This window comes from Scyliorhinus canicula, chromosome 12 (genome assembly GCF_902713615.1).
Source record: "Scyliorhinus canicula chromosome 12, sScyCan1.1, whole genome shotgun sequence".
NCBI lineage: Eukaryota > Metazoa > Chordata > Chondrichthyes > Carcharhiniformes > Scyliorhinidae > Scyliorhinus > Scyliorhinus canicula.
Window position 1 is genome coordinate 43,289,742 of NC_052157.1, and position 25,526 is coordinate 43,315,267.

General features: G+C 43.9%; 2 protein-coding genes across 8 annotated transcripts in view; one reads left to right on the forward strand and one right to left on the reverse strand.

Annotated features, from left to right (window-relative positions):
- Positions 1-1,832, forward strand: part of zgc:158785 (uncharacterized protein LOC791214 homolog) — a 51,223-nt gene extending 49,391 nt beyond the window's left edge. For all 6 annotated transcript variants that reach the window (XM_038814455.1, XM_038814454.1, XM_038814453.1 and 3 more), the window contains one exon: positions 540-1,832. In XM_038814455.1, coding sequence (XP_038670383.1) covers positions 540-698 — 159 coding nt within the window. In that variant the 3' untranslated portion in view covers positions 699-1,832. The remainder of the gene's footprint in view (positions 1-539) is intronic.
- Positions 1,833-3,278: 1,446 nt separating this feature from the next.
- The window catches only part of LOC119975008 (lamin-L(III)-like), a 114,336-nt gene continuing 92,088 nt past the window's right edge, over positions 3,279-25,526 (reverse strand). Inside the window, exons 10-12 of one of the 2 annotated variants that reach the window (XM_038814450.1) lie at positions 24,809-24,919; positions 8,180-8,345; positions 3,279-4,755 (exon numbers count right to left, since the gene is read on the reverse strand). In XM_038814450.1, the coding sequence (XP_038670378.1) occupies positions 8,181-8,345; positions 24,809-24,919 (276 nt within the window). In that variant the 3' untranslated portion in view covers positions 3,279-4,755; position 8,180. The remainder of the gene's footprint in view (positions 4,756-8,179; positions 8,346-24,808; positions 24,920-25,526) is intronic. The other variant, XM_038814451.1, reaches the window with a different exon arrangement.

Here is a 25,526-nt window from a genome sequence, read left to right on the forward strand (position 1 = left end):
ATTTTTTAGTACACTCAGTACATTGATTCTAGGTCATCACTGCCGATTCTAGAACATCATGGCTACAATTCTCCGGGCGTTTGCTAGCAGTGAGTGGCCTTCACTGTTCCCGCCGGCAGCGCACCCCCGCCCGCCGGTTTTTGGCGTGGTGCGGTTGCTTCAATAGGAATTCCCATTGGCAGCAGCAGGAGAATAGAATCCTGCTGCCAGTGAACGGCGCGCTGCCTCCCACTGCCGAGGAACATGCAGCTGGGAGGCTGGAGAAACCTGCCCCATGTTTTGAAAGCCATTTGGCAGAAGATTTGCGAGAATCATATGTTCATATATGGTATTGGTGGGATGCAGATTTGAGGTTGCTATCAGATCAGCCATATTAAATGGTGGAGCAGGCTAGAGGGGCTCACTGGCCTATTCCTGCTCAAACATGCAAATATCAAATTGGAGTTAACAGGACACAACTTAGGTTATAAAAAATAATCTACCAAACGGACGCAAAACTGATTTCAAACCTAACCTACCTTGCTTACTTTTGGCTGCAGGCTTCTTTTCGGTACCATATTAGGCTGCTGAAGGAATGGAGACGGACCAACCAGACTGTAAAACTGCTTATTCCAAACTCTCAAGTGTCGCTTAGCAACAAACCCAATCGTCTAGCTCAAAGCTCGAGCATAATTGTTTCTAAAGAGACTATTGTCTAACTTTTTAAAAGAGCGCCCTTGAACGTTGAAATTCACCATGCCGGCAGGAGGGACCGATCTTCTGGATTGTTATAGAAAAATAATAAGGATGTATTTTTGGCAATATGGAAATGGGTGAAGAATGTATGACTCAGCAGTTCTACTGTGACTTTTCGATGAACCCTACTAGTTCTTAACCAGACAACCAGTCTTTCCCTGGTACAAATACAGCAGAAGTCTGTTTTGCTATTACCATTGGTAACCAAGGCAAAATTGGATGTTTGAATTGGTGGGAAACAATCAAATCTTTCCACCCCTCCCTCCCCTACCAAAAATGGAAGTGCAACTCTTAAATGATTTTGAGAATTCTTAATTACTCGATAAAGCTTATTAATGTGTGGTGAATTATTTTTCCGGAGAAAAGTAATTTTCTCGAGGAGGAAAATGAGGAGGAAGGAAGTAGCTTGCCCACTGAGGTGCTGTTCATTTGGACATGGAGCCACAAAATTGTATGGCAAATGATCTGCTTTACACGGATTTAGCTGCAACTGGTTCATTGTCTGGCATCAGTTTAGTGTTGGTGGGATTGGACTGTCAGCGATTGCAATGCTCCTTATACACTAACTACCCATCCACAGCTACCTTTGCGGCTTTGAAACTGTTTATTGTATGCTGCATACCTGGCAATTCAAACAAATGAGCAAAAAAAAAAACCTGTCCAATAGAGTGTGCGTTTTATTTTCCTTTGAAATGGAAATGATCAATGTTTGCTTGAGTGAATGATAATTATAAAGGGGCCAGGTCAAAATGAGAAATTAATGTAACAAATAAAGTGACTATTTCATTTTAATCCAAGATTCTGTTTTCCGAGCTCAATGGGTGGTGAAAACAACAGAATAAATATATATTGTTCGAATCCTGTCGATCTATAAATAATGCAGCAAAGTAACAGTGATTCACACTGCTTAAATTCGGAATTCTTCGCCCAGATTCTGGATGATGGACCTTGTCTGTTTCATGACCACTTAGTGATCACAAAGCAATGTAATCCCAAACGAGCAGACTACTTGGTGTTAAATAATTAGCATCTTATTGCTGTTAAATTAAATATTGACCAACAACCTGGTTTAAGAATAAAAAGGTAATGTGATATGATGAAATGGTTTGTGTGTACATGCGAATAATGTTAACTAGAATGTAAATAACGTGAGATATGGTACTCACAGAAAAGGACAAGGAGCAATCTGGAATAAGAATACTCAATTGCAATGGGGTGAGAAAGCATTGGGCTCAGGTAATTTGGAAATAAAGATCGACAGGCTAATGTAAGAACTCGGAGCAGGATTAGGCAATTCAGCCCATCAAGCCCGCTCCGCCATTCAATGCGATCATGGTTGACCTCTTCTCAACCAACTCTACTTTCCTGCCCGTTCTCCATAACGCTTCAACTCATTACTAATTAAAGATCTGAATTACTAATTAAAGTAGTGAATTCCACAGATTCACGACCCTTTGAGAGAAGCAATTTCTTCTCATCTGTTTTAAATCTACTACCCCTTATCCTAAAACTATGGCCTCTCTTTCTAGATTGCCCCACAAGAGGAAGCATCCATTCTACGTCTACTTTGTCAATACATTTTATCTTCTCTCCACTTGTTCTTCTAAACCCGAGAGAGCATATGCCTAAACTGCTCAGTCTCTCTTCATAAGACAAACCCTTCATCTCTGGAATCAATCCAGTGAACCTCCACTGAGCTAATGCAAATATATCCCTCCTCAAATAAGGGGACTAAAGCTGTGCACAGTACTACAGGTGTGGACTGACCAATGCCTTATACAGTTGCAGCAACTCTTCCCTAGTTTATACTCTATTCCTTTAGCTATGAAGGCCAAAATTTCATTTCCCTTCAGTATTGCATGCTAGGTTACTGCAATTCCTGCATGTGACATAAAGCAGACCATGGTTCCATTTTAAGAAGAGATAGTTCAGGTATTCTAGATATGTCAAATGCGCTGGTCTAGAATGTTCAATTCCCAGAATATTGCTAAACGTTAAGCCCCTCATACACATGGTAGGTTCTCTAAACTCCAGTAATTCATGCCCTGTGGGAGCTTTTATCTCATTCTGCAATCTGTGCCATATGTATCTTTGCACTGATGTTTGGTGTTGTATTTAATTTATAGCCAAATGCAACCAGTATAGAACAATGGAACTAGCATAGAACAGAAACTTGACAAGTATCCAATAGATAAATTCTGGATCTCATCATAGAGATGCAATTGTAAACCGTACTTAAGGGCGTTTGAATCTAGATTAGTCCGAGCACGGCACACAGTCTTAGGATCAGTTTTGTATTGAAATTAGTTTTGTCAAGACCTCCCATGAGAAAAATCTGCTCCCTCATGAGCATATAATGGTGAGACCATACCAATTCTACTGATCTTCACTACTGTCACAGGAGGTTGAACCCTCCACCTCATCTGTATGCTTGACTGTGTAAATAGATTGATGTGGGGATATTCCGTGACATAGCGAAACCATTCACTTTATTTTTACCAGGTTTGAGCTACATGTAATAAAAAAGGAAAACAGAAGCACAGTATAGCCGCAAATATTTATTTAGAATAATGAATTTTAAACTTCAAGTTAACATTCGCTCATAAATAGTAATTTGTTGATTATTACACTGTAAAATCAATCCTCATTTACACAACAATGTATTTATAGATACAAAGAATATAGAAATAAGACATCCTAATCTTGAATCAATTACTATATAAGTAGCAATACAGGTGGATTTGTGCAACCAAGGTTTTTTTTTCATTTATTTTACTGAAGTATGAAGAAGGGAAGTGAAGACAGAAGGTAAGAAAGGAAGTGTGGGAAGTTTGAGATTTTTGTAAGAGTAGGTATCAAACAAGAGACCAAGAAAATACATTTAAGAGCTGGGCAAGATGAAATATTGGATTTCTGGAGAATGCTCATGAAGCAGCATTTAAAGAGTTAATTTGTCATTACTGCACCTTAATGAATCTTGTGATTTTAGCAGAATTTTGTCATGAATTAACGAACAAAAAAATTTAACAGAACAGAACCTCTCAAAAGGTGACAACTGATAGGTGGAAATTGCTTGTGTCGGGAGGTAAAGAAATTAGACCCAAATGTAAAAATTACGGAGTTGAAACACTTATTTCAAAGGCCACTTCAATCATATGTCAGAGTCTTCACATAATTTCTCCACAGTTCATCACATTTCTGTTGGAGCAAATTAACGTTTTACGACACTTGTGTATCTTTCCCATTTTAACAGATGCCAAAAGCCAAGTTTACAAAAAAAAGACTTCCTGAACTTCGCAACTCAGCAGTATTTTGACAAAAATGTACAATGAGACACTATTTAAATGGGACCCCATTATGGAGAACATCTATCTGAAGGAACATTTATTTGGAAGGATTCATTTTCCTCATATCTGAAATGGAAAGATCGACGCGTTACATTAAACAGAAACAATTTAGGTTTGAGCTGCTAGAGTTGGCTCCACCCCAAGCCTGACTGATTGATTCAATGCTAGATTACATTATGTGCTGAACAAAATAGTTGAAGTTTCACCTGGAGCTATCCAAAAGACTGTGCTGTTATGCTCTGGAGTAAGTGAGTGCTTAATAGAGCTCTCAGAAACTGGAATTATAATTGAAGCAGATTTTTTTTCCGATAACATTGTTTTTGAACATGGCAAATAACTAAATTAATACAAGCTGTTCTTGGACTTACAGAACACTTCAGTACAAGTTGGGAACAATTAATATTTTTTACCTTAACGGTATTTGGTTATCAGATGACAAGATTACTTTAAAAAAGGTGTTCCCGTTAGCAGTCACTCATTTAAAAAAAATCAAACATTCTTTCAAAGCAGACATACCTCTCAGGTCTCCAGCAGCAGTGTTACATTCAGTAGTCATTTTAAAAAAATACACTGATCAGATATATATTCATCTGCTGAAGAATTCAGTTGACCATCTGAGACTTGGGCTGTTCTACATTATGGTGCAGCTTGCGTCTTCATTCTCAGCATGACTCTGAAAACCAAAAAGACAACATATACTGTTACAGATACTGTTATGTACTGAATTAAATAAGGGTTAAGAACTCCTATAATGGTTAAAGTTGGCAACGACAGTATGTGGCCATGAAACGCAGGATTGCATCGGGTTAGCTGATCACAGCAGGGGTGGAATTAGGGGCTCAATTAGCCTCAGTACCTCTGGGTCACTGGGTGGTGGGGGGGGGGGGGGGAAAGAGAGAGAAGAGCGAGCAGCAAGTGAAGATAGTTGCAGCTCCAAGTGACCCCTGCTGGTGAGCACGTGTATGACTGCACTTAACACCAATTTGAGAAAAGATGTCAAGGAAAAGTACAGAGAGCTGAGAATGGGGATTGCAGCGAGAAAGCAAATATTTAAAAGAAGCATGAATCAACGATGAAACTTCTGAAACTCCAGAGAAACTTATACATGAACAAAGTTACCAAATATAAATACAGTTCTCCGATTCAGCCCTCCCTCCACCCCTTTTAATAGAAAGTTTAAAAGTAACACTGCAGTCCATAAATGCAGAAAACCCAATGGGACAATTGAACTTTGGTTGGAATTTTCTCATTTTCTGGCAGGGCAGGGTGACAAAGTCATGAAGACAAACTGGGTGAGGGGTATCAACCACCAGGGGCTGGTTCAGCACAGTGCTAAATAGCTGGCTTTTGAAGCAGATCAAGGCAGGCCAGCACCGCAGGTTCAATTCCCAAACAGGCGCCGGAATGTGGCGACTAGGGCCTTTTCATAGTAACTTCATTTGAAGCCTACTTTGACAATAACTGATTTTCATTTCATTAGCCCCAAGGGCGGCTTTCTGTGTATTTTTAGGATCATAGACAGAAAAATTAAATAAGGGGTAGGTTCCCCCAGGCTCACACGGCACCAATGTTAATGAACAATCCAGAGGTTGGGGTGGGTGGGGAACAATCAGGCGTAAAGGCCTGATAATTATACGCAAATGTATTCGTATAATGTTCCATCATTGGGTGGGGGGGGGGGGGGGGGGGGCTGGGCGGAGCAGTGAAAATTGGAATGGGAAATCCCGCCGGCGCCAACCACTTTTCGGGACTGCCACGCGATTTCCCGATCCCACCTCCCGAAACAGGAGGGGAAACCTCTGGTACTTTTACAAGCCCTTGATCGAAAAATAAACAGCAAAACAGCAAAATATTGCAGATGCTGGAAATCTGAAAGAAAAACTGTTGGGGGACCCAAGGGCTGTGCTCCATTTGTTCCCCCCCCCCTTACACAGCTGACTATGAACTCCCCCGATAATTGGGTGCAAGGTTTCCCCAAGGGGTAACTATGCAATATAATAACCCTGACTTGGGTGCAGGCCAAAGAGGGTGGCCTATCAGGGGAGAATGACTGGTTTATTATTAGAGTTTTGCTATTAGAGTGTATATCGTAATAAACTAGTCATTCATTTCTACCTTACTGTGTGTTCCTGTTGTCTCTCCCATTCGGGTTCTACACTGGCGATGAGGGTAAAGTGTAGCTGCCGCAACCATTGTGCATCATACCACTGACCCACTTCATTCAGGCCCACAGAGGCCTCTACTCCGAAAGAGGAGGTGCCGCATATCGGGAAACTCGACCAATTTGATGCGGGTACCAACAACTGGACACAACACATAAAGCGGGTGCAACATATTCCCGTACCAGCCTCCCCGGACAGGCGCCGGAATGTGGCGACTAGGGGCTTTTCACAGTAACTTCATTGAAGCCTACTCGTGACAATAAGCGATTTTCTTTTTCTTTTCATATTTTTTTTGTCAAATGGAATCGTTGGAGATGAACAAAGACCGTTATCCTGCTGGCGGCATTCGGGAGACCCACCTATGCGCTCATCAAAAGCCTCACACACCCAGACAGACCGGACTCCAAGTCTTTTGCCATGTTGGTGGACCTGGTCGAGGCCCATCTTAATCCCCAGCCCCCGATAATGGTCCGCTGGTTCCGTTTTCATACGGCCCTGCAGGCCCAAGGCAAACGATGCTCGAGTTCGGGCCGCACTGTCCGACTCCTTATGGGACCGTGGGCTCCAAGACGCCGATACCAAAAGAAGACTTCTTACGGAGGTCGACTTAACCCTCCAGAGAGCGGTGGACATCGCCATTTGCTGGGAGAGCCGGGGTCCAAGAGTCACATGGCTTGTCGCTCCTGAACCTTGGTTACCAGAGTGACCTTAACAAGAGAAAACTACTCTGTACAAAAACTCTATTCTGGGTGCTGTTCAGGGAGGGTCGCCTTTTGGGAAGAGTAGTAGTTTTGTTATTTCTGCGTATCTCCTAATAAATCAGTTGTTCGTTTCCACCCTACCATGTGTTCCTTTCTCTCCCATTCGGGTTATACAAAAACAAAGTGGTGAAAAAATGTGAAGGCATTAATACTGGTCAGGATCTTCCCTTCCCCTCACCTGTCGGGGCAGATTTTCTCGTGGCAACACATTGGTGGGATCAGAAGATCCCACCAACAACCATAGACTTTGAGCTCATGCATGGCTTGCCTGCTCCTTTGCCGGGATCCCACCACAAGGGGCGACTTCAGCAGGATTGTAGGAGTCCACCGGCAGGAGGGCATGGAAAATCCCACCCACCCTCTTGAATCCAATATGACTTCTTTGGAACTGAAGAGCCATAACACAATGCTCTTTGGAACATTGAGCTGGCTTCTCAGAGGAACCTTTTAAAAATGGCAACCGGGACCTGATTCCAGGATTTCCAAGCATTTCTGATTTTCACCAGGGCCTTTTAAGGTGGGAGACTGGATCGGGTCCCATGAACTCAGTCACTGCATTCTAGACCTGGCCCTCTCCATTCCTAGTCATCTGCAATTTTCATGGGCCAGTTTTTCAACGAATTGGGGTTCATAGAAACTCAGAGGAGTCGGGAATCATAGTCTGCATGAGACGACCATTCTCATGTCTCCTATGCCAAGCTATGCCCCCCAACCCAGCCCCTAATTGCCTCTCGTGCCTTCCATGCCAAGCTGTGGTAGCTCTACTTTTGCACTTTTAAAAACGGTTTTATTCAGTGTCAAAAGTGTCAATCACCCAGACCCATTCAAGTATCAATTTCTGAAACTGGAAACATTTGAAACTTCTTCCACTGATGTAAATAAACAAAGGATCAGAGAACCAGAGCTGTTAGGCAAGCAGCTCTTTCCCTGTCGCTCCAGTGTTTCAACAGCCTAATAGATTTCTGGGCTCTGAATCAAACTTCATTATGTATTCTTGGCTGAGAGCCCAGACATCCATTAGAAGACTAAAACACCTGAACCCCAGGAGAAAGTGGGAAATTCTCAATGAATGACCTTTTTTTAAAAAAAAACCTTTTCTTAGCTAGAGGACCTTGTCTCATTTTATCTGTGACGGACTCTCCAAGCATCGAGATGGGTCTTTAAAACATCTTGCCTCAACACTTGGCAGCTCCTGTGGCTGCCTCCAAACTCTTTCCTCGGTTGACTGGCCCGATTGCAGCCCGCATCAGTCTCCCCACAATGAAGATCCTGTCTTCGTGGGCACTTTCTCTCGGGGTGTGTGTGCCGAGCAGCGATGTTGCCTCACTCTTGCTACCCACCTAAAGGGTAAAAATCCAACCTGTTAACTCTCCTTCATTTTGCATAGCACACCGCTAGACCTGAGCTTTTCCACCAGTTTTTTAAATATCTTTTTTAAAACAACAACCATCAGGATGATTTCAGATTTTAAATTAAGGAACATGAAAATCAGCAGAACAAAAAGCACACTGAAGATCATTAAATGACAGATTAGAACCAGTAAACTGATCCCTTTCAATTACTTTTGGCCATAATTCAATTTATTGCGGGCGATGATGCCATCAAATCTACATTATTGCATTATAGTTAACTGAGGCATTTTTATGCAGATTTAATTTACTAATGTGAAGCAAAACTACCTTATTTTCTGGACAATACGACGCAGTTTTATTCTGGAAAAGTCATTTAAGATTGACATGCCACATCTGGTCCAGAGGGCACACCCAACTACCTCCTTTTAAAAGGTCCGTCAGCAAATATAATCACATCCAAATAAATCAAATGCTTGAAGTTCGCATACATGTTAAAATATTTTGTTACCTTTCTCTTCATTATCATAGAATTTACAGTGCAGAAGGAGGTAATTCGGCCCATCGAGTCTGCACCGGGTCTCGGAAAGGGCACCTTACTTAAGTCCCACACCTCTACCCTATCCCCATAACCCAGTAACCCCACCTAACCTTTTTTGGACACTTAAAGGGCATTTATTATGGCCAATCCACCCAACCTACACATCTTTGGACTGTGGGAGGAAACCGGAGCACCCGGAGGAAACCCACGCAGACACGGGGAGAGCGTGCAGACTGCACAGACAGTGACCCAAGGCGGGAATCGAACCTGGGACCCGAATTGTGAACCAACTGTGCTACCGTGCTGGGTGGTCATTTAACTCAAGCTATTATACATTGAGCATTTTTAATGACCAGAACGTGTCCAATGTCTAGATCAACTCAGCTAGTTGTGCTAAACTATAATGCTAACTCAATAATCTTGCATGCCTCATTACCAAAATAACAGGTGTTAAAATCTTGGGAGAGACCAATCACATTTTGTAAATTTAAAAAAGTCCGAAATCCCAGTTATTTGAGTGTAACCATGAGATTCCATGGTTTAAAGCAGAGGCTTTTGTACTATGCAAGCGTCAATCCAAGCAAACATTAAATACCATCTTACTCTACCTATATGGTAGGGGCCTCACGGTAGCATGGTGGTTAGCATCAATGCTTCACAGCTCCAGGGTCCCAGGTTTGATTCCCGGCTGGGTCACTGTGTGGAGTCTGCACGTCCTCCCCGTGTGTGCGTGGGTTTCCTCCGGGTGCTCCGGTTTCCTCCCACAGTCCAAAGATGTGCGGGTTAGGTGGATTGGCCATGCTAAATTGCCCTTAGTGTAAGGTTAATGGGGGGATTGGTGGGTTACGGGTATACGGGTTACGTGGGTTTAAGTAGGGTGATCATTGCTCGGCACAACATCGAGGGCCGAAGGGCCTGTTCTGTGCTGTTCTATGTTCTATGTCGCCTCTACTCCAAAATTTAGAATCAACACAAGTTACACATGAATTAATAGGATTTTGTAGTTGATTCTAAACTATAAATTGTATATCAAATAGCATATACGACTAAGACAGATCTAATGAATTAGTTCAGCACAGCAGTACAGCATATATGTATCAATGCCTTTCAAAACTCTGACTTATAAGAATTTGAGCCCATTTTTTAGAAGCTAGTCTGATCCCCAGTCAACAACAGCACACAGCCAACTGACAGCACGATCTTCAGCAAAAATGGCACAGATCTGCGAATGATGGTCCTGATGGTGTAGCTCGAATGTTATCCTCAAGTAACACAAGCAGTTGCAGCAACTCTTTTTTGGCTTATTCTCAAGCTTCAGGATCTAGCCTCCATACTCTTCAGCCAGCCTGTGCTGCACCATTGGAATCATCGCCATATGCTGCTCAGAAGTCTCATTGTGCTTTTACACAGTTCAACCAGTTTCATTTTTCCTCGAGATTTTGGTTTCCATTCTCAGTTTCTTCATCAGCAACTGGCAAGTTCAATTTCCTTTCTTAGTTTCCCTTTTTGGTTAGGGTCTGTTTACAGAACATAGAACATTACAGCGCAGTACGGGCCCTTTGGCCCTCGATGTTGCGCCGACCCGTGAAACCATCTGAAGCCTATCTGACCTACACTATTCCATTTTCATCCATATGTCTATCCAGTGACCACTTAAATGCCCTTAAATTTGGCAAGTCTACTACTGTTGCAGGCAGGGCGTTCCACACCCCTACTACTCTCCGAGTAAAGAAACTGCCTCTGACATCTGTCCTATATCTACCACCCCTCAATTTAAAGCTATGTCCCCTCGTGTTGGTCATCACCATCCGAGGAAAAAGACTCTCACTGTCCACCCTATCTAACCCTCTGACTATCTTATATGTCTCTATTAAGTCACCTCTCAGCCTTCTCCCCTCTAACGAAAACAACCTCAAGTCCCTGAGCCTTTCCTCATAAGACCTTCCCTCCATACCAGGCAACATCCTAAATCTCCTCTGAACCCTTTCCAAAGCTTCAACATCCTTCCTAGAATGTGGTGACCAGAACTGCACGCAGTACTCCAGGTGCGGCTGCACCAGAGTTTTGTACAGCTGCAGCATGACCTCGTGGCTCCGAACCTCAATCCCCCTACTGATAAAGGCTAGCACACCATATGCCTTCTTAACAGCCCTATTAACCTGGGTGGCAACTTTCAGGGATCTATGTACCTGGATGCCGAGATCTCTCTGTTCATCTACACTACCAAGAATCTTGCCATTAGCCCAGTACTCTGCATTCCTGTTACTCCTTCCAAAGTGAACCACCTCACACTTTTCCACATTAAACTCCATCTGCCACCTCTCAGCCCAGCTCTGCAGCTTATCTATGTCCCTCTGTAACCTAGAACATCCTTCAGCACTATCCACAACTCCACCGACCTTCGTGTCATCTGCAAATTTATTAACCCATCCTTCTACACCCTCTTCTAGGTCATTTATAAAAATCCTTGCGGTACACCACTAGTAACTGAACTCCAGGATGAACATTTGCCATCAACCACCTTCTTTCAGCAAGCCAATTTCTGATCCAAACCGCTAAATCACGTTCAATCCCATACTTCCGTATCTTCTGCAATAGCCTAACGTTGGGAACCTTATCAAACGCCTTACTGAAATCCATATACACCACATCAACCGCTTTACCCTCATCCACCTGTTTGGTCACCTTCTCACAGAAGTGGTCACAGAAGAGTCCAATTCGAGAACGTTTATTGTCAAAACAAACTATATACACACAATTAAGTCCCAGCCTGGACTAAAACTATTTTGGCACCTCTGTGGACCGGCTTTTATGTTAGAGTCCATTACTTTATTTATAGGGTCCCACCTCTCATCAGGGAGATGCATATTCCACGGAGGCTCACTGGTAGGCTAATCGGCCCATCCCTGTAGGTCTCATGTGGATTAGAACAGTCTGCCTCAAAGAATAAAAGCTTAGAAACCAGATATTCCACTGCACAGAAGGACAGTGGACAATCCAGAGTAAGAATAATTAACTGGCGCTGGGTCAGATAGACTGGAACCAAATTTAGGTGGGAAAAACTGTTGGTGACCAGTGGGCCACCTTCAACGAAGAGATGGTTTATGCACAGTCACGGCATATTTCCTCAAACAGGAAAGGTTGGGCAAACATCCAGAGCTTCTTGGATGAAAAATGAGATGGAAATCAAGACAGAGGAGAAAGTGTGCTCATGATAGGTGTCCTGTAGAAAACGCAATTGAAAATCAGGTTGAGTGCAGAATGTTCAGAGGGGAGGTGAAGAAACACATTTGAGAAGCAAAGAGGGGACATGAAAAAAAATTGGAGGCTAACGCGAAGGGGAATTCCAAAATCTTCCACAGGTACAAATAGCATAAAAGATGGTTAATGGAGGAATAGGGTAGATTAGGGACCAAGAGGTAGAGGGCATGACTGAGGCATAAAATTAATACTTTGCATCTGTCTTTACCAAGGAATCAGATGCTATCAGACCATGGGTGACACGGGACAGCTCTGCCACTGGAAGGGCTCAAAATTGATCAGGAGGAGACACTGAATAAACTGTTGGTACTAGACAGCACGGTGGCACAGTGGTTAGCACTGCTGCCTCACCGCACCAAGGTCCCAGGTTCGATCCCAGCTCTGGGTCACAGTCCATGTGGAGTTTGCATATTCACACCGTGTTTGCGTGGGTTTCACCCCAACAATCCAAAGATGTGCAGAGTAGGTGGATTGGCCACACTAAATTGCCCCTTAATTGGAAAAAAATCAATTGGGGACCCTAAATTTTTTTTTTTTTAAACTATCAGTACTGAAAGTTGACAAGGCACCAGGAGCAGATGAGCTGCATCCAAGGATATTGAAGGAAGTAAGAGTGGAAATTGCAGGGGTGCCGACCATAATTTTTCAGTCTTCTTTAGACTCAAAGAGAGGTCCCAGAAGACTGGAGAATTGCAAACACTATCACTCTTGTTCAAAAACAGTCATTCAGATAAGCCCAACGATTACAGGCCAGCCAGTTTAACATTGGTGGGGAAGCTTCGAGAAACAATTGTTCAGAATAGAATTAGTCACATGGAAAAACATGGGTTCGGAACAGTCATTATGGTCTTTGTAATGACTTAGGCCAGGCCTTTGAGATTGGCCAATTAGAATAAGAGTTCCCTGATTAGTGGCCCAATCAGGGACCCCCTTTCTGTGTATAGAACAGGAAGTGCCAGATCCTCTGCACTCCCGGTGTAGATAGCAGACTGAATGTACATGGTTGTTCAGCTGCTGGGTTTGTAAATAAAAGGAATTCCGGTGAAGGGACTTCGGCCTCCGTGGACTTATTACAGTGGTGACGAGGAAAATGGAACAACCCAAAGAAACCTGCTCGTCAGTAGCTGCTGCATATTGAGGGTAAGCCACTGACAGGCAAAATGCCTTTATTCAGAAAGTTGGACTCTTTTGACTCAGCAGTGGAAGACTGGGCCCAATATGTGGAGCGGATGAAGTACTTCTTCAGAGCAAACAATATAATTCTGGATGAAAAGCAACGAGTCATTCTGCTGATCCTGTGTGGGCCGGCAGCCTTTGCCATTAGGCGCAGTCTCACTTTTCCGGAGGCACCGGACACAAAAACGTTCAAGTAATTGACGGATTTGGTAAAAGAGTACTATGACCCTTAGCCACCTCTGATGCTGCAAAGTGATTTACTCAGCATTCCTAGACACTGAGGAGTCAGTTACAAACTTTTTAACAAGATTAAGGCGATTAGCAGAGGCTTGCGAATTTAGCCTGACGCTAAATGAGATGCTCCGAGACCATTTTGTATGTGGAATAAAAAATTTATCAATACAAAAACGTCTGTTAGCAGAAGCCGAGCTGGATTGCAAACCAGCATTGCAGCTGGCTTTGTCCTTAGAAAAAGCGGAAAGCAGAGCGCATGAGTTACAGGGTACTCCGATGGAGGGACGCTCATACCAGTGAAATTGAGTTAAGTGACTACCGCTTGGGGATAGGCAACTGAATAGCCACCCTCAGGAATGACTCGGATACTAAGTTAACCAGGCCCACTCCCAGAAGCCCTCCCAAGCAAGGGAAAATTGGGTCCAGACAGACGGCAGCCCCTGCAGCCTTTCGCCCGGCAAAATATTGTAGTTGTTGCCAGAGATGGGAGCCAGAAAGAAATAGAAGCCCAAAATCATCATCTTGGAGAAGGTTGTGTAGGGCGAGGTACAGGAGAATGCATACCCTAGAAGCCCCACCTACTTACAATGTGGGACAACTAAATTGTGAAACTATGGTGAAATCAAAGCCCATTAAATTATCAATAAGGTTGACTGGACATCCCATATTGATGGAGGTCAACATTGGGGCAGCCGTATCAGTGATAGGGGAAACAGTTGTTCTTGAAAATACAGAAAAATGTGTCATTTGAAACATGGAAGTCTGGCAATATCTTGTCTGAGAGGATACAGGGAAAGATCCCACAAAAGGTTAATAGCAGCTGCAAAGAGCAGGATTATAAAATGCAGATTCTTTCTCACAAGCAGGCTTAGAAACACACAGGATTCTGGTATTTAGCTAAAACAACGGCTCACACCTTCATTGAATGTAACTATCTTAGGAAGTTTCTGGAAAAGCATGGATGAGAGTTTCAATTGAATTAAGTGACGAAAGTTTAAAACAGGCAGGTCTTTCAAGTCATGACCAAGTAAAATTTTAGCATACAGTTAAAAGCAAAGGTTTCACACCTTAATTGAAATTAACTCTCTTAGTAAACAGCTGGAAAGGATGGATGATGCTCAGTCAAATTTGGTGTCAATTCTAAGTGTGAAATTCTACTAACATCAAGTCAATTAAAAGAAAATTGGAGACAACCCGTCTACAAGAAACATAATTTAAAGTCAAAATCAAAGGCAAAGTTATGAGCTGGGGACAATTGGAAAATTAAACAATTCGAAATCACAGAATTAAAAGTAACACCTCTATTGAAAACAAAGGAACTTTGAACATCACAAAGGACAGTGTAATCAGACCCGAGAGGTGAGGCCATGCCCAAAATGAATACTTAGTTGTATTAGAATGTTTACATCAAAGATACTTTTTAACAATCAAAGTGAAATAAGTTAATTTACATTAGGCTCTAAAAACTTAATAATTGTTAGAAAGAGAATATAAACCCAGGGAACAGAAGCAGAAGTAGCAACAGGAGGGGAGAAGCATATTTCAGCTTTCACAGCTCGGTCATGGGAAAGACAAGACAAGCAGCTGAGCATAAACAGCTATAAGACTAGAATTTAAACAGGAGTCAGAGTCAGCTGAGAGATAGACAGCTTTTATAGCTCAGTACATGGATCGACAAAACAGAGCTAACCAACGAATACATCCCAAGAAGACCAGACTTTAAAGAAGATTTATTGTCAAGGTGGGCCTGAAGGTCCCTTCAACCAACAGGAAGATCCAGAAGCAAGATCTTTTTACCTTTCTGTAAAGAAAGTGTTTGCAGCTTTTAAAAGAAAGAATATAATAATAAAATAACTTACTTAACCTGAAAAAGTATTTTTTTCCTAAAGTCTACTTTACTTACTTAGCAATGCAGGACCCAGGACATCGATGCTACAAAGCGGTAAGTAGATAAAATCTTCGGTGAAGGTATGGGTTATACCGGGGATAACTTGAAAATATAGTTTGACCTGAATGGCACCCACTGAAGCCTGCATCAGAGTCAAGGAGTGAGAATCCCTGTTCACCATTTAGAATATCGACCCTTTTTTGGTATAGGGAGAATTCTAAGAATAGTGGTGAGTTTTCAAAAACACAGTATTCAATAAAATTCGCACTGGACTCCAACCCTTATTCCTAACCAGGACCTCAACAAAACTGAGGCCATCACAGAGGAACCACAGAGTGTTGGGCACAACGCATGTACCTGTGGCTTATGGAGCAACTGATTAGACTGTCTTTAATAGTAGTGAAAGGTGTGGGGCCGAGCTTATTGGGACAAAGCTGGTTAAAAGAGATCCAGCTGGATTGGGTAAACATTTTCCAGCTGGAAAATGGTTGCCTAAGTGAACTCCTGTGCAAATACCCAGAGGTTTTCCAAGAAGGGCTCGGAACAATAAAGGGAGCATAGGCGACATTGCATGTAGATCCAGAGGCAGTCCCAAAATTCTACAAGGCCCGTACAGTACCCTTCTCATTAAGGCAGAAAGTCGATATGGAAATAAAATGATTGGAGTATGAGGGAATAGTAAACCCGGTCCAGTTTGTAGAATGGCGGCACCCGTGGTGCCTATCCTTAAGCCGGACGGCTAGGTCCGCCTTTGTGGAGATTTCAAACAAACGATTAATCGCTACTCACAACTGGACAAATACCCAACTCCCCGGATTGAGGATTTGTATGCAAGCTGGCTGGAGGACTCTTATTCTCAAAGCTGGACATGAGCCACGCATATCTGCAGCAGAATATGGACGAAGAGTCCCAAAGATTCTCAACAATAAACACCCTGAAGGGCCGTTTCCACTATACAAGATTACCCTTTGGGGTATCGTCAGCTTGTGCGATATTCCAGAGGACAATGGAGAATATATTGCAAGGGCTACCACAAGTCACCATTTACCTGGACGACATCCTCATTACAGGAAAAATAAAGGCAGAACACCTGCAAAACCTGGAGGAAATCCTTCGGAGGTTTTCAGCAGCAGGCGTGTGCCTAAAGAGGGAGAAATGTGTTTTCCTAGCACCTCAAGTAACCTATCTGGGGTACAAGGTTGACAAATCAGGGCTACCTACACCCTTTGAGGATCAGGTGAGGGCGATAAAAGATACCCCGGCCCCCACCACAATCCAGGAGTTAAGGTCTTTTTTTAGGACTGGCGATGTTTTATGGAAAGTTCATAAAGAACAGAGCTTCCACCTTAGACCCCCTACACCAATTACTGAAAAAGGGGAAGCCAAGACAGGGCTTTCAAGAAGATAAAAGAACAGCTTTCCTCAGAACGTCTTGGCACACTACGACCTCAGGAGAGAGTTGGTGCTCATGTGCGACGCGTCTCCATAAGGCGTTGGTGAAGTTTTGGCACATAGAGGGCAAAATGGACAGGAATGACCTATAGCATTTGCTTCCAGGACGCTGGCAGCAGCAGAACGAAAGTACGCCCAAATCGAAAAGGAAGAAATTCACGATAATTACAGATCAAAAGCCATTGCTGGGTTTGTTGAAAGAAGACAAAGCAATATCACCAATAGCTTCAGCCCGGATCCAACACTGGGCCCTACTGGCTGCGTACAAGTATCAACTGGAGCATTGGCCAGGAACCCGGGTGGCAAACGCTGATGCACTAAGCAGGCTGCCATTACCGGACGCCCCGCCATTAGTATCCAAAATAGAGCAAACGGTGATGATGTTACATTTCCTGGATACCTTTCCAGTGGCCGCACAAAACATTAGTTTATGGACCAAAGGGACCCTGTTTTATCAAAAATAAAACACAGGGTGTTGACTGGGGAGATGGAAAGACTGGTCCAGGCAGAATTCCACCCTTACTGGAGCAGAAGAGAGCAGATCACAATAGAAGACGGGATCCTGCAAAGGGGGGGGGGGGGGGGGTTTGAGTAATCGTTCTAACTCAAGGCCGTCGAGCCATACTGGCTGAACTACATCATGGACACCCTGGAGTCTCAAAAATGAAGATGCTGGCCAGAAGCTATGTCTGGTGGTCGGGCCTGGACACAGACATAGCGGCATTGGTAGGTCGGTGCCAAGAATGCCAACAAGGGCAGAAGGTGCCACCGGCAGTCCCGCTGCACCCATGGGAATGGCCAGGTAGACCATGGCCACGACTTTGTGTCGATTTTTGCAGGCCCCTTTATGGGTTCAATGTTTTTTTAATAGTAGGCGCCCATTCCAAATGGCTGGACATCTACAAAATGAACTCTGCAAATTCACCAACTACCATTGAAAAACTCTGCACCTTGTTTGCAAATCATGGTATCACGGAGGTGTTAGTTTTGGATAATGGATCGGTTTTCACCAGCCAGAACTTCACAAAATTTACGAAGTTGAATGGCATTCGGCACATATGGACGGCATCATGCCACGCGGCATCGAATGGTTTGGCGGAGAGAGCCATCCAGACTTTAAAAGTCTGGCTGAAGAAACAGTCAGCAGCATCATTGGACACCAAACTGTCACGCTGGCTATTTGATTACAAAACACGCCACAATGGGAATAGCATCGGCGGAGCTACTCATGGGCAGACGACTCCGAACCCGGCTGAGTCTACTATTCCCGAATTTAGGTGGCACAATAGAGTGACACCAAGAGGCCCAATTCAGGGGCCATGACAACACTCGCTGAGAAAAGCAGTTCAACACGTGTGAAAATGTATGGGTCAGAAATTATGCGAATGACCCCACATGGGTAGCAGGAAAAGCCAAGGTCAGGACAGGACCTGTGTCGGATGAGATACGTGTGGGAAAACATGTAATAAAGAAACACCTGGACCAGGTGCAGGCCTCAGATTTGTTTCCTCCTCCTGCGGAGCTGACTCAGACCAGCATACCAAGGACCATGGACAGTCCTCCCCGACAAACTATTCACGCCCCTCCGACACCACTGGTGAGGACATCGGACTCGGATACGGACACGGTGGATGATGCCGCTGGAGGAAAGGGCGAACCGTCCCTTAGGCGCTCACATCAGAAAAGACGGGTGCCTAGCCATTCTACCCCACCTACGTCGGAGGCCAAGTGGAGAATCCGGACCCGGCGCAGAAACTAAGCAGGAGACCCGTGAGTCACCGGGGGCTCCTCGGACTTGAGGTGGAGGGGTGTAATGACTTAGGCCAGGCCTTTGAGATTGGCCAATTAGAATAAGAGTTCCTTGATTAGTGGCCCAATCAGGGAACCGCTTCCTGTGTGTATAACAGGGAGTGTCAGATCCTCTGCACTCCCAGTGTAGACAGCAGACTGAATGGACATAGATGTTCAGCTGTTGGGTTTGTAAATAAAAGGAATTCTGGTGACGGGACTTCTGCCTCCATGGAATTATTACAGACTTCTTAAGGAAAAATAGTGTCTAACTAACTTAATGTTGTTTTAGAAGAGATAACAGACGGTCGATGAAGGTAATACAGTTCACGTGGTGCACATGGACCTAGAATCCATAGAATCCCTTCAGTGCAGATGGAAGCCATTCAGCCCATCAAGAGATGGACTGACTTATCACTGCGTTTATTTGGGTGGGCAAGGTACCAAGGATTCAGAGGGGGTGCTTCAGAGAGAGAGAGAGAGAGAGAGAGAGAGAGAGACAGGCAGGAGGCCTGGCATTGCCAAATTGTTACATTATTATTGGGCGGCTAATGGGGAGAAGGTGCTGGGTAGGTGCGGGAATCGGGGGGTGGGGGGGGGGGGGGGGCTCTTTGGGTCCAGATGGAGTTGGAATTAGTTAGGGGAACAAGCCTGGGGACATTGGTAACAGCGCCACTTCCTGTGGTGCCGGCAAAGTATTCAACAAATCCAGTGGTGGTGGCCAAGCTAACAATCTGGAGGCAGCTCCGCCAACATTTAAAGTTCAGGCAGCCGCATGGCTGGTGTGCCAATCACCTGTTAGAGTTGGCAAAGTTGGGTGCCATATTTGGGGCATGGAGGGAGAGAGGGTTGGAGAAGGCGAGGGGTTTATTTTTGGAGGGGTGGTTTGCCAACTTGTCGGAGTTAAAGGAGAAGTATGCGCTTGTGGGCGCGGATGAGTTTATGTACCGGCAGATGCGGAGCTGGGTTCAGAAGTTCTTTTCAGCTTTCCTGGTGGTCTCGCCATCTACCTTGTTGGAGCGGATTCTATCCTGTTCAGGGTCGGTGGAGGGGGGATACGTCAGGTATGTACCAGTGAATACTGGGAGAGGAGTTGAGTTCGGTTGGAGGGGGTGAAGGCAAAATGGGTGGAGGGATTGGGGCCGATTACTGAAAGAGGAGTTATGGAATGAGGAGAGTGAACGCAACATCACCTTGCTCAAAACTGAGCCTCATTGAAGATAGTATTTTGAGTGTGCCTCACTGAAGCGAGGATGAGGCACTTTCTTGAAGGGATGGAGGACAGTCTGAGCGCTGCTTGAGGAGGGCCGCGCACCACACGCACAGGTTCTGGTCGTGTCCCAAGCTGGTGAGGTTTTGCAGTTCCTTTTTAACACTATGTTCCTGATCCTAAATATGGAGTTGGTACCCTTCCCACTGCAAGCAATTTGTGGGGTTTATGATGTGCCGGAACTGTGGAAGGGGGCAGGAGGGGGCATACCCTGGCCTTCGCTTTGGTGGCATGGAGGTGGATTCTGTTGGGCTGGTGGTTGGTGACACCACAGAGCGCTTTGGTGTGACTAGGGGACCTGATAGTATTTGTACTTCGAAGGTCAAATACACCGTGAGGGGGTTGATTGAAGGGTTCTATTGAAGGTGGCGACCATTTATATTGTACCTTAGATAATTGGTCACTGTTACCTGTTTGGGGGGGGGGGGGGGGGCTTGTTCGTCTGGTTTGGAGCAGGGGTATTTTGTAAAAAGTGTTTGCATATGCCTTTTGTAACTTCTGTATAAAATGTTAAACATAATTTCGAAACAAAAAATAATGTAAATGGGTAAAAAAAAGTTTTACCGTTCAAATCTTCACTCTAATGATATTCCAAAGTGCCTTAAATATTTAGATAATGTGTAATGTAGGAAACTGTGGTAGCCAGGGTTTCAGAAAGAACAATGATAAACGACCTGGTGATTCTAGTGATAATTACCGAGGGAAGACTCGGAAATCTCTCATCTTTTATTCAAATTGAAACTGTAAAAAATCTCTGGACACGAAGCAAGTGAACAAGACCACTGTTTAATGTTTCATCTAAAAGACTGCCTCTGACGATTGTCTAAATCCATAACCTGCTAATTTAGAGACAAGTCTGCCAAGATCAGGTGGGAACAAACTTAGAAGATCTGCAGTGGGGGAAAAAAAGTAAGCAAATCTAAATTTCATCATTCGCTTATGGGATGTGGGCATTGCTGGTTGGATCAGCATTTATTGCCCATCAGAGATGTTGGTGAGTGGCCTTCTTGAACCCGGAGGTCCTGATGATGTAACAACACCCACTGTGGCATTAAGGAGAGAGTTCCAGATTTTTCACCCAGCAACAATGAAGGAACGGTGACATTATTCTACGTCAGAAAGCAGTGAGACATGGTGGGGAACAAGGTGGTATTCACATGCGCCGACTGCCCCTGACCTTATAGGTAGTGGAATTGCAGGTTTGGAAGGTCTTTAGGAGGAGCCATGGTGAGTTGCTGCAGTCCATCTTGTAGATGGTACACACTGCTGCCACTCTGTGTTGATGGTGGTGGGTGTGACTGTTTACGGTGGTGGAATGGGATGCCAATTAATTTGTCCCGGATGGTGTGGAGCTTGAGTGCTGTTGGAGCTGCACTCATCCAGGCAAGTGGAGAGTATTCCATCACACTCCTGACCTATGCCTTGTAGATAGTGAACAGGCTTTTGGGGAGTCAGGAGAGGAGTTACTCGACATAGAATTCTTAGCCTTTCACTTGCTCTTGTTTATAGAATCCCTACAGTGCAGAAGGTGGCCATTTGGCCCATTGAGTCTGCACCGGCCCTCTGAAAGACCACCCTATCTATGCATAACATCGTAACTCCATCCAACCTGCATATCTTTTGACATCAAGGGGCAATTTTAGCATGGCCAATCCATCTAACCTGCACAACTTTGGACTGTGGGAGGAAACTGGAGCAACCGGAGGAAACAGGGAGAACGTGCAAATTTCACACAGTCATCCAAGGCCGGAATTGAACCTGGGTCCCTGCTGCTGTGAGGCAGCAGTGCTAACACTGTGCTGCACAAAGTGTGGTGTTCCTTTAATTTTCAGGTCAATGGTAACCTCCTAGGATGTTGGTGGTGGGGTTTCAGCGATGGTAATGTTGAATGTCAAGTGAGGCCGTCAGATTCTCTTGTTGAAGATGGTAACTGTCTGGCCCTTGTATGGCACGACTATTGCTTGCCATTCCAGCCCAAGCCTGAGATATTCTCCAGGTCTTGCTGAAGTTAGACTAACAATAATCCTGCGAATCTCTATTTCAACGGGATGCCAAAAGTCACTCCACACGTCAGCTTATCTTAAACTTTCTTTTTGCCCTCCCGGGAATCGATGTCTTCAATATTTGAAATCTGGCCCAAACGGCCACCTAAGATGGCACCCTGCAAAGGATGCTGGGAGAATTGGCCAAGTTAGAGGACAAGCAGGCTGCAGCTCAAATAAACACTTGACGAATAAACAGCAGCCCAGACTCTAGCAATACACAGGAAAAAGGCAATTTCCAGGCCATCCCAGGGACAATAGGACTAGCATGTCAATTACATCCATCTACCAGACACAATGGCCCCTGCATTCCTTATTTGGAAGGGCCTACGTGCCCGAGACACCTACTGACATGGCCGGTGAGTGCATGCCACACAATAAAGGTGGCAGGCCCTGATTCGACTTGATTGATCAGGGTGATCAAATCATGATCGATTGATTGGTGGTATTCCAGGGACCACACGATAGGGCGCAAAATCAATAGTGATAAAAGATGTTTCGCCACCCGACTCTCTCTCTGCTGCAACAACAGAACAAGTGTGACTGGCCAACGTGAGAAAGACCATCACCCGACCAACAGAAGGAAGTACAGAGCCAGGAACTGACCAGACCAAGGACCAAACATTGAGGGCTACAAGATTCAGGATACAGATAAAGACCAATATCTGTCTGGTACTTGTTAGTCACTCTGAAGTTAAGTTAAGGTCTCATATGAACTTTGTAGTGTAATATGTTGCGAGTGCGATTGTGTAACAATAACACTGAATGCATGCGAATAAATATTGATTGATTTCAGAAATAGACTTGCAGTCATTTGTCCACCGTATACGGGTTAAGACACACTGTGATTAGTGACAACTGGGACTTACTGGAGTCCAGATCCCCGAGGATCCAGCAAACATGCGGAGTGTGAATAAACTGGATGCCAGAATGGTGGACTGCTCTTTGCCAAGATCATCTGAATTAGAACTGAAGGAGTGCTAATGGAGTCAAAAGCAGCACTTTTGTTTTTTAGCAGGGAGAAGAAAGAAATCATGTTATATAAAATTATAATAAAATGAAATTGGATTTCTCAGTAAATGCCTCCACGTAAATCATAGTCTAAACACAAAACGTGGCAGGATCAGCTGACTAGGATGTTTATACAACTGGTGAACAGGAGATTGTACAACACTAATCAGTCATTTGTTATTAGTTGACTTTACTCATTATATAACCATGTCTCCTTTGTACCACTCGTGATATTTCCAGCAGTAATTGCATCTACGACAGCATTGCCAATAATAATTTAGAACGTTAGCATATATCAGGTCAACCTCCTTGTTTAGTCACAGCTGGCATGATTCACAATTGACTTACCTTGGGACTTAAAAGGTGAGAATGTCATTTCTGAGCCAAGGCTGAGTAGTAACAAGCATTCCAGGGAGTGAAGCAGACTTCTCCTCTCCCTTTGCAGATTGACTGTTATTTTATACAAAAATACACGAAAGTTTTACGAATCTCAATTTAAATTGGACACAGCATGCACCAAAGTCAACACTAATGATCCAAAACCATCAGTAGAGTTGTTCAAATCCAACCTATTTGTTACCTCACAGTACTATAAATATAGCCAATCCATGGACCCAACTGAGCCACAAAACACCAGCAGATTCGATTCCTGGTGACTGCTATGTTAACTCTTCTGAATTGGGTTGGCAGTAGGGACATGGGAAATTGGTCCCAGTGCTGCTGGGAATGGTGTTCTGCTCGGAGCTGTGCTCATTAGCATCCAGCCATTCCTGCTACCCAGTGTGTGTGGATGTATACCAGTTGAGGACATGACTGGGATCAACTGTGATGTTCCCCCATGAGCACGAAACCTCAACTGATGGGATACGTGCAATAAATGCTGAGTCAGACAAGATACAGGTGATGATTGACATCTAACTAACAATAGTTCAGCATGGGTCGGTGTGAGAAAATGAGTTCATAGTTATGAAGTGAGTTCTCAATAATCACTTAAATTATCTTGACAACAGCTATAGGAGAACTTCAGTGGGACTTCCACTTAATAGCCTTGCACCCGATTGTTATCAAAATACAACTGGAAAAACACAATTAAGCATCATGGCATAATGTTATGCTTCACTTCCAACTCTGTCTCCCTTTCTATGAAAGGTATTAAAGGATGTGATGGGTGGGGGATTGGTGGAGAAGGGAGGCGGGATCAGGTTATTGAGTTGGATGATCAGCGATGATCATAATGAATGGCGGAGCAGGCTCAAAGGGCCGAATGGCCTCCTCCTGTTTCTATTTTCTACGTTTCTAAATTACCAAGGAGAAAACAGAACCTAGCACCAAAAATTCAGAGAATGTTTTTTGTGATAACCTTGGGATAAATAGACAACAGGTCAGACAACCGAGGAGACAATGTAAACAATTTGTCTATTCTGTCCCATACATGAAGAGTGGGAACAATGTCCAACTGATTTTTCTTTTGAATGGCTCCAGAGGTTTCCTAGAATCACAGAATCGTGGCGCACAGAAACTGCCCATACGCCCCATTGAGCCTCTCCAGATTCTCTGAAAGAGCTATCCAATTGAGAGGGTCAGTGCAGACTTGAAGGGCCAAATGGCCTCCTTCTCCACCAAAGGGATTCTGTGGATTAGAATGGGGACAGATAGATCAACTACATATACCCACATAATCTAACTTGGTGTTACCCTGTATTAACAAATTTATTTTCTACTACAGATGCAACATCATCACAACCCTTTTGTATACTTGAAGACAAACAGCGTTCTTTGGAAAGTTCATACCATTGGACGGCGTTCATTCCGCCTTCTGTCTTCACTGACACCTTCATAGTCTTCTTGTCGAGAAAATCTTCCCAATATTCCGGGTAATTTTACAGTCCGTGTAGCCATCTCCTGTGAAAGCAGCAGCATTAGTTGAAGTAGGGATATTTGGACAAAAGGTCATGCATTCCACAGACCGATGAACAGTTTAAAGACAGTCCCTAAAGATGCTATTATACAGGATAATGACATCTTGTTAAATTATCCTCACAGAATTCTTGCCTGTTTTATATCTAAAAGGGACTCATGGCTTCCCCAAACCCACAAATGGATTCCAGCCCCTTCAATGACTCCAGTCACTGTAGATTTCTATTATAATTTTACTTTATAAATTTTAACTTTGGCCTTGAACAATTAATCCTCATTGCACAATTATTCCTCCAGACATCAAATTATGTGAAAAGATTACTCAATAGGGATGAAGTTTCAGACATTTGCTTCTTATATTAGAGATTTTGCAAGGAATTTTAAAGTGGCATAATCTCATGGCAAATGACACATGATTGGTAAACCTCACTCCACCAATTACATACTTATCTTAACCAAATCCTTGCTGCCTTAAAGCCTACACCTTTGATCAAGCTTTTGGTCATCTGCCCTGATAGATTATGTGACACGGTAGTGAAATTTCATTTGAAAATGCTCCTGCAAAGATACTTGGGACATTTTGCAGTATTTT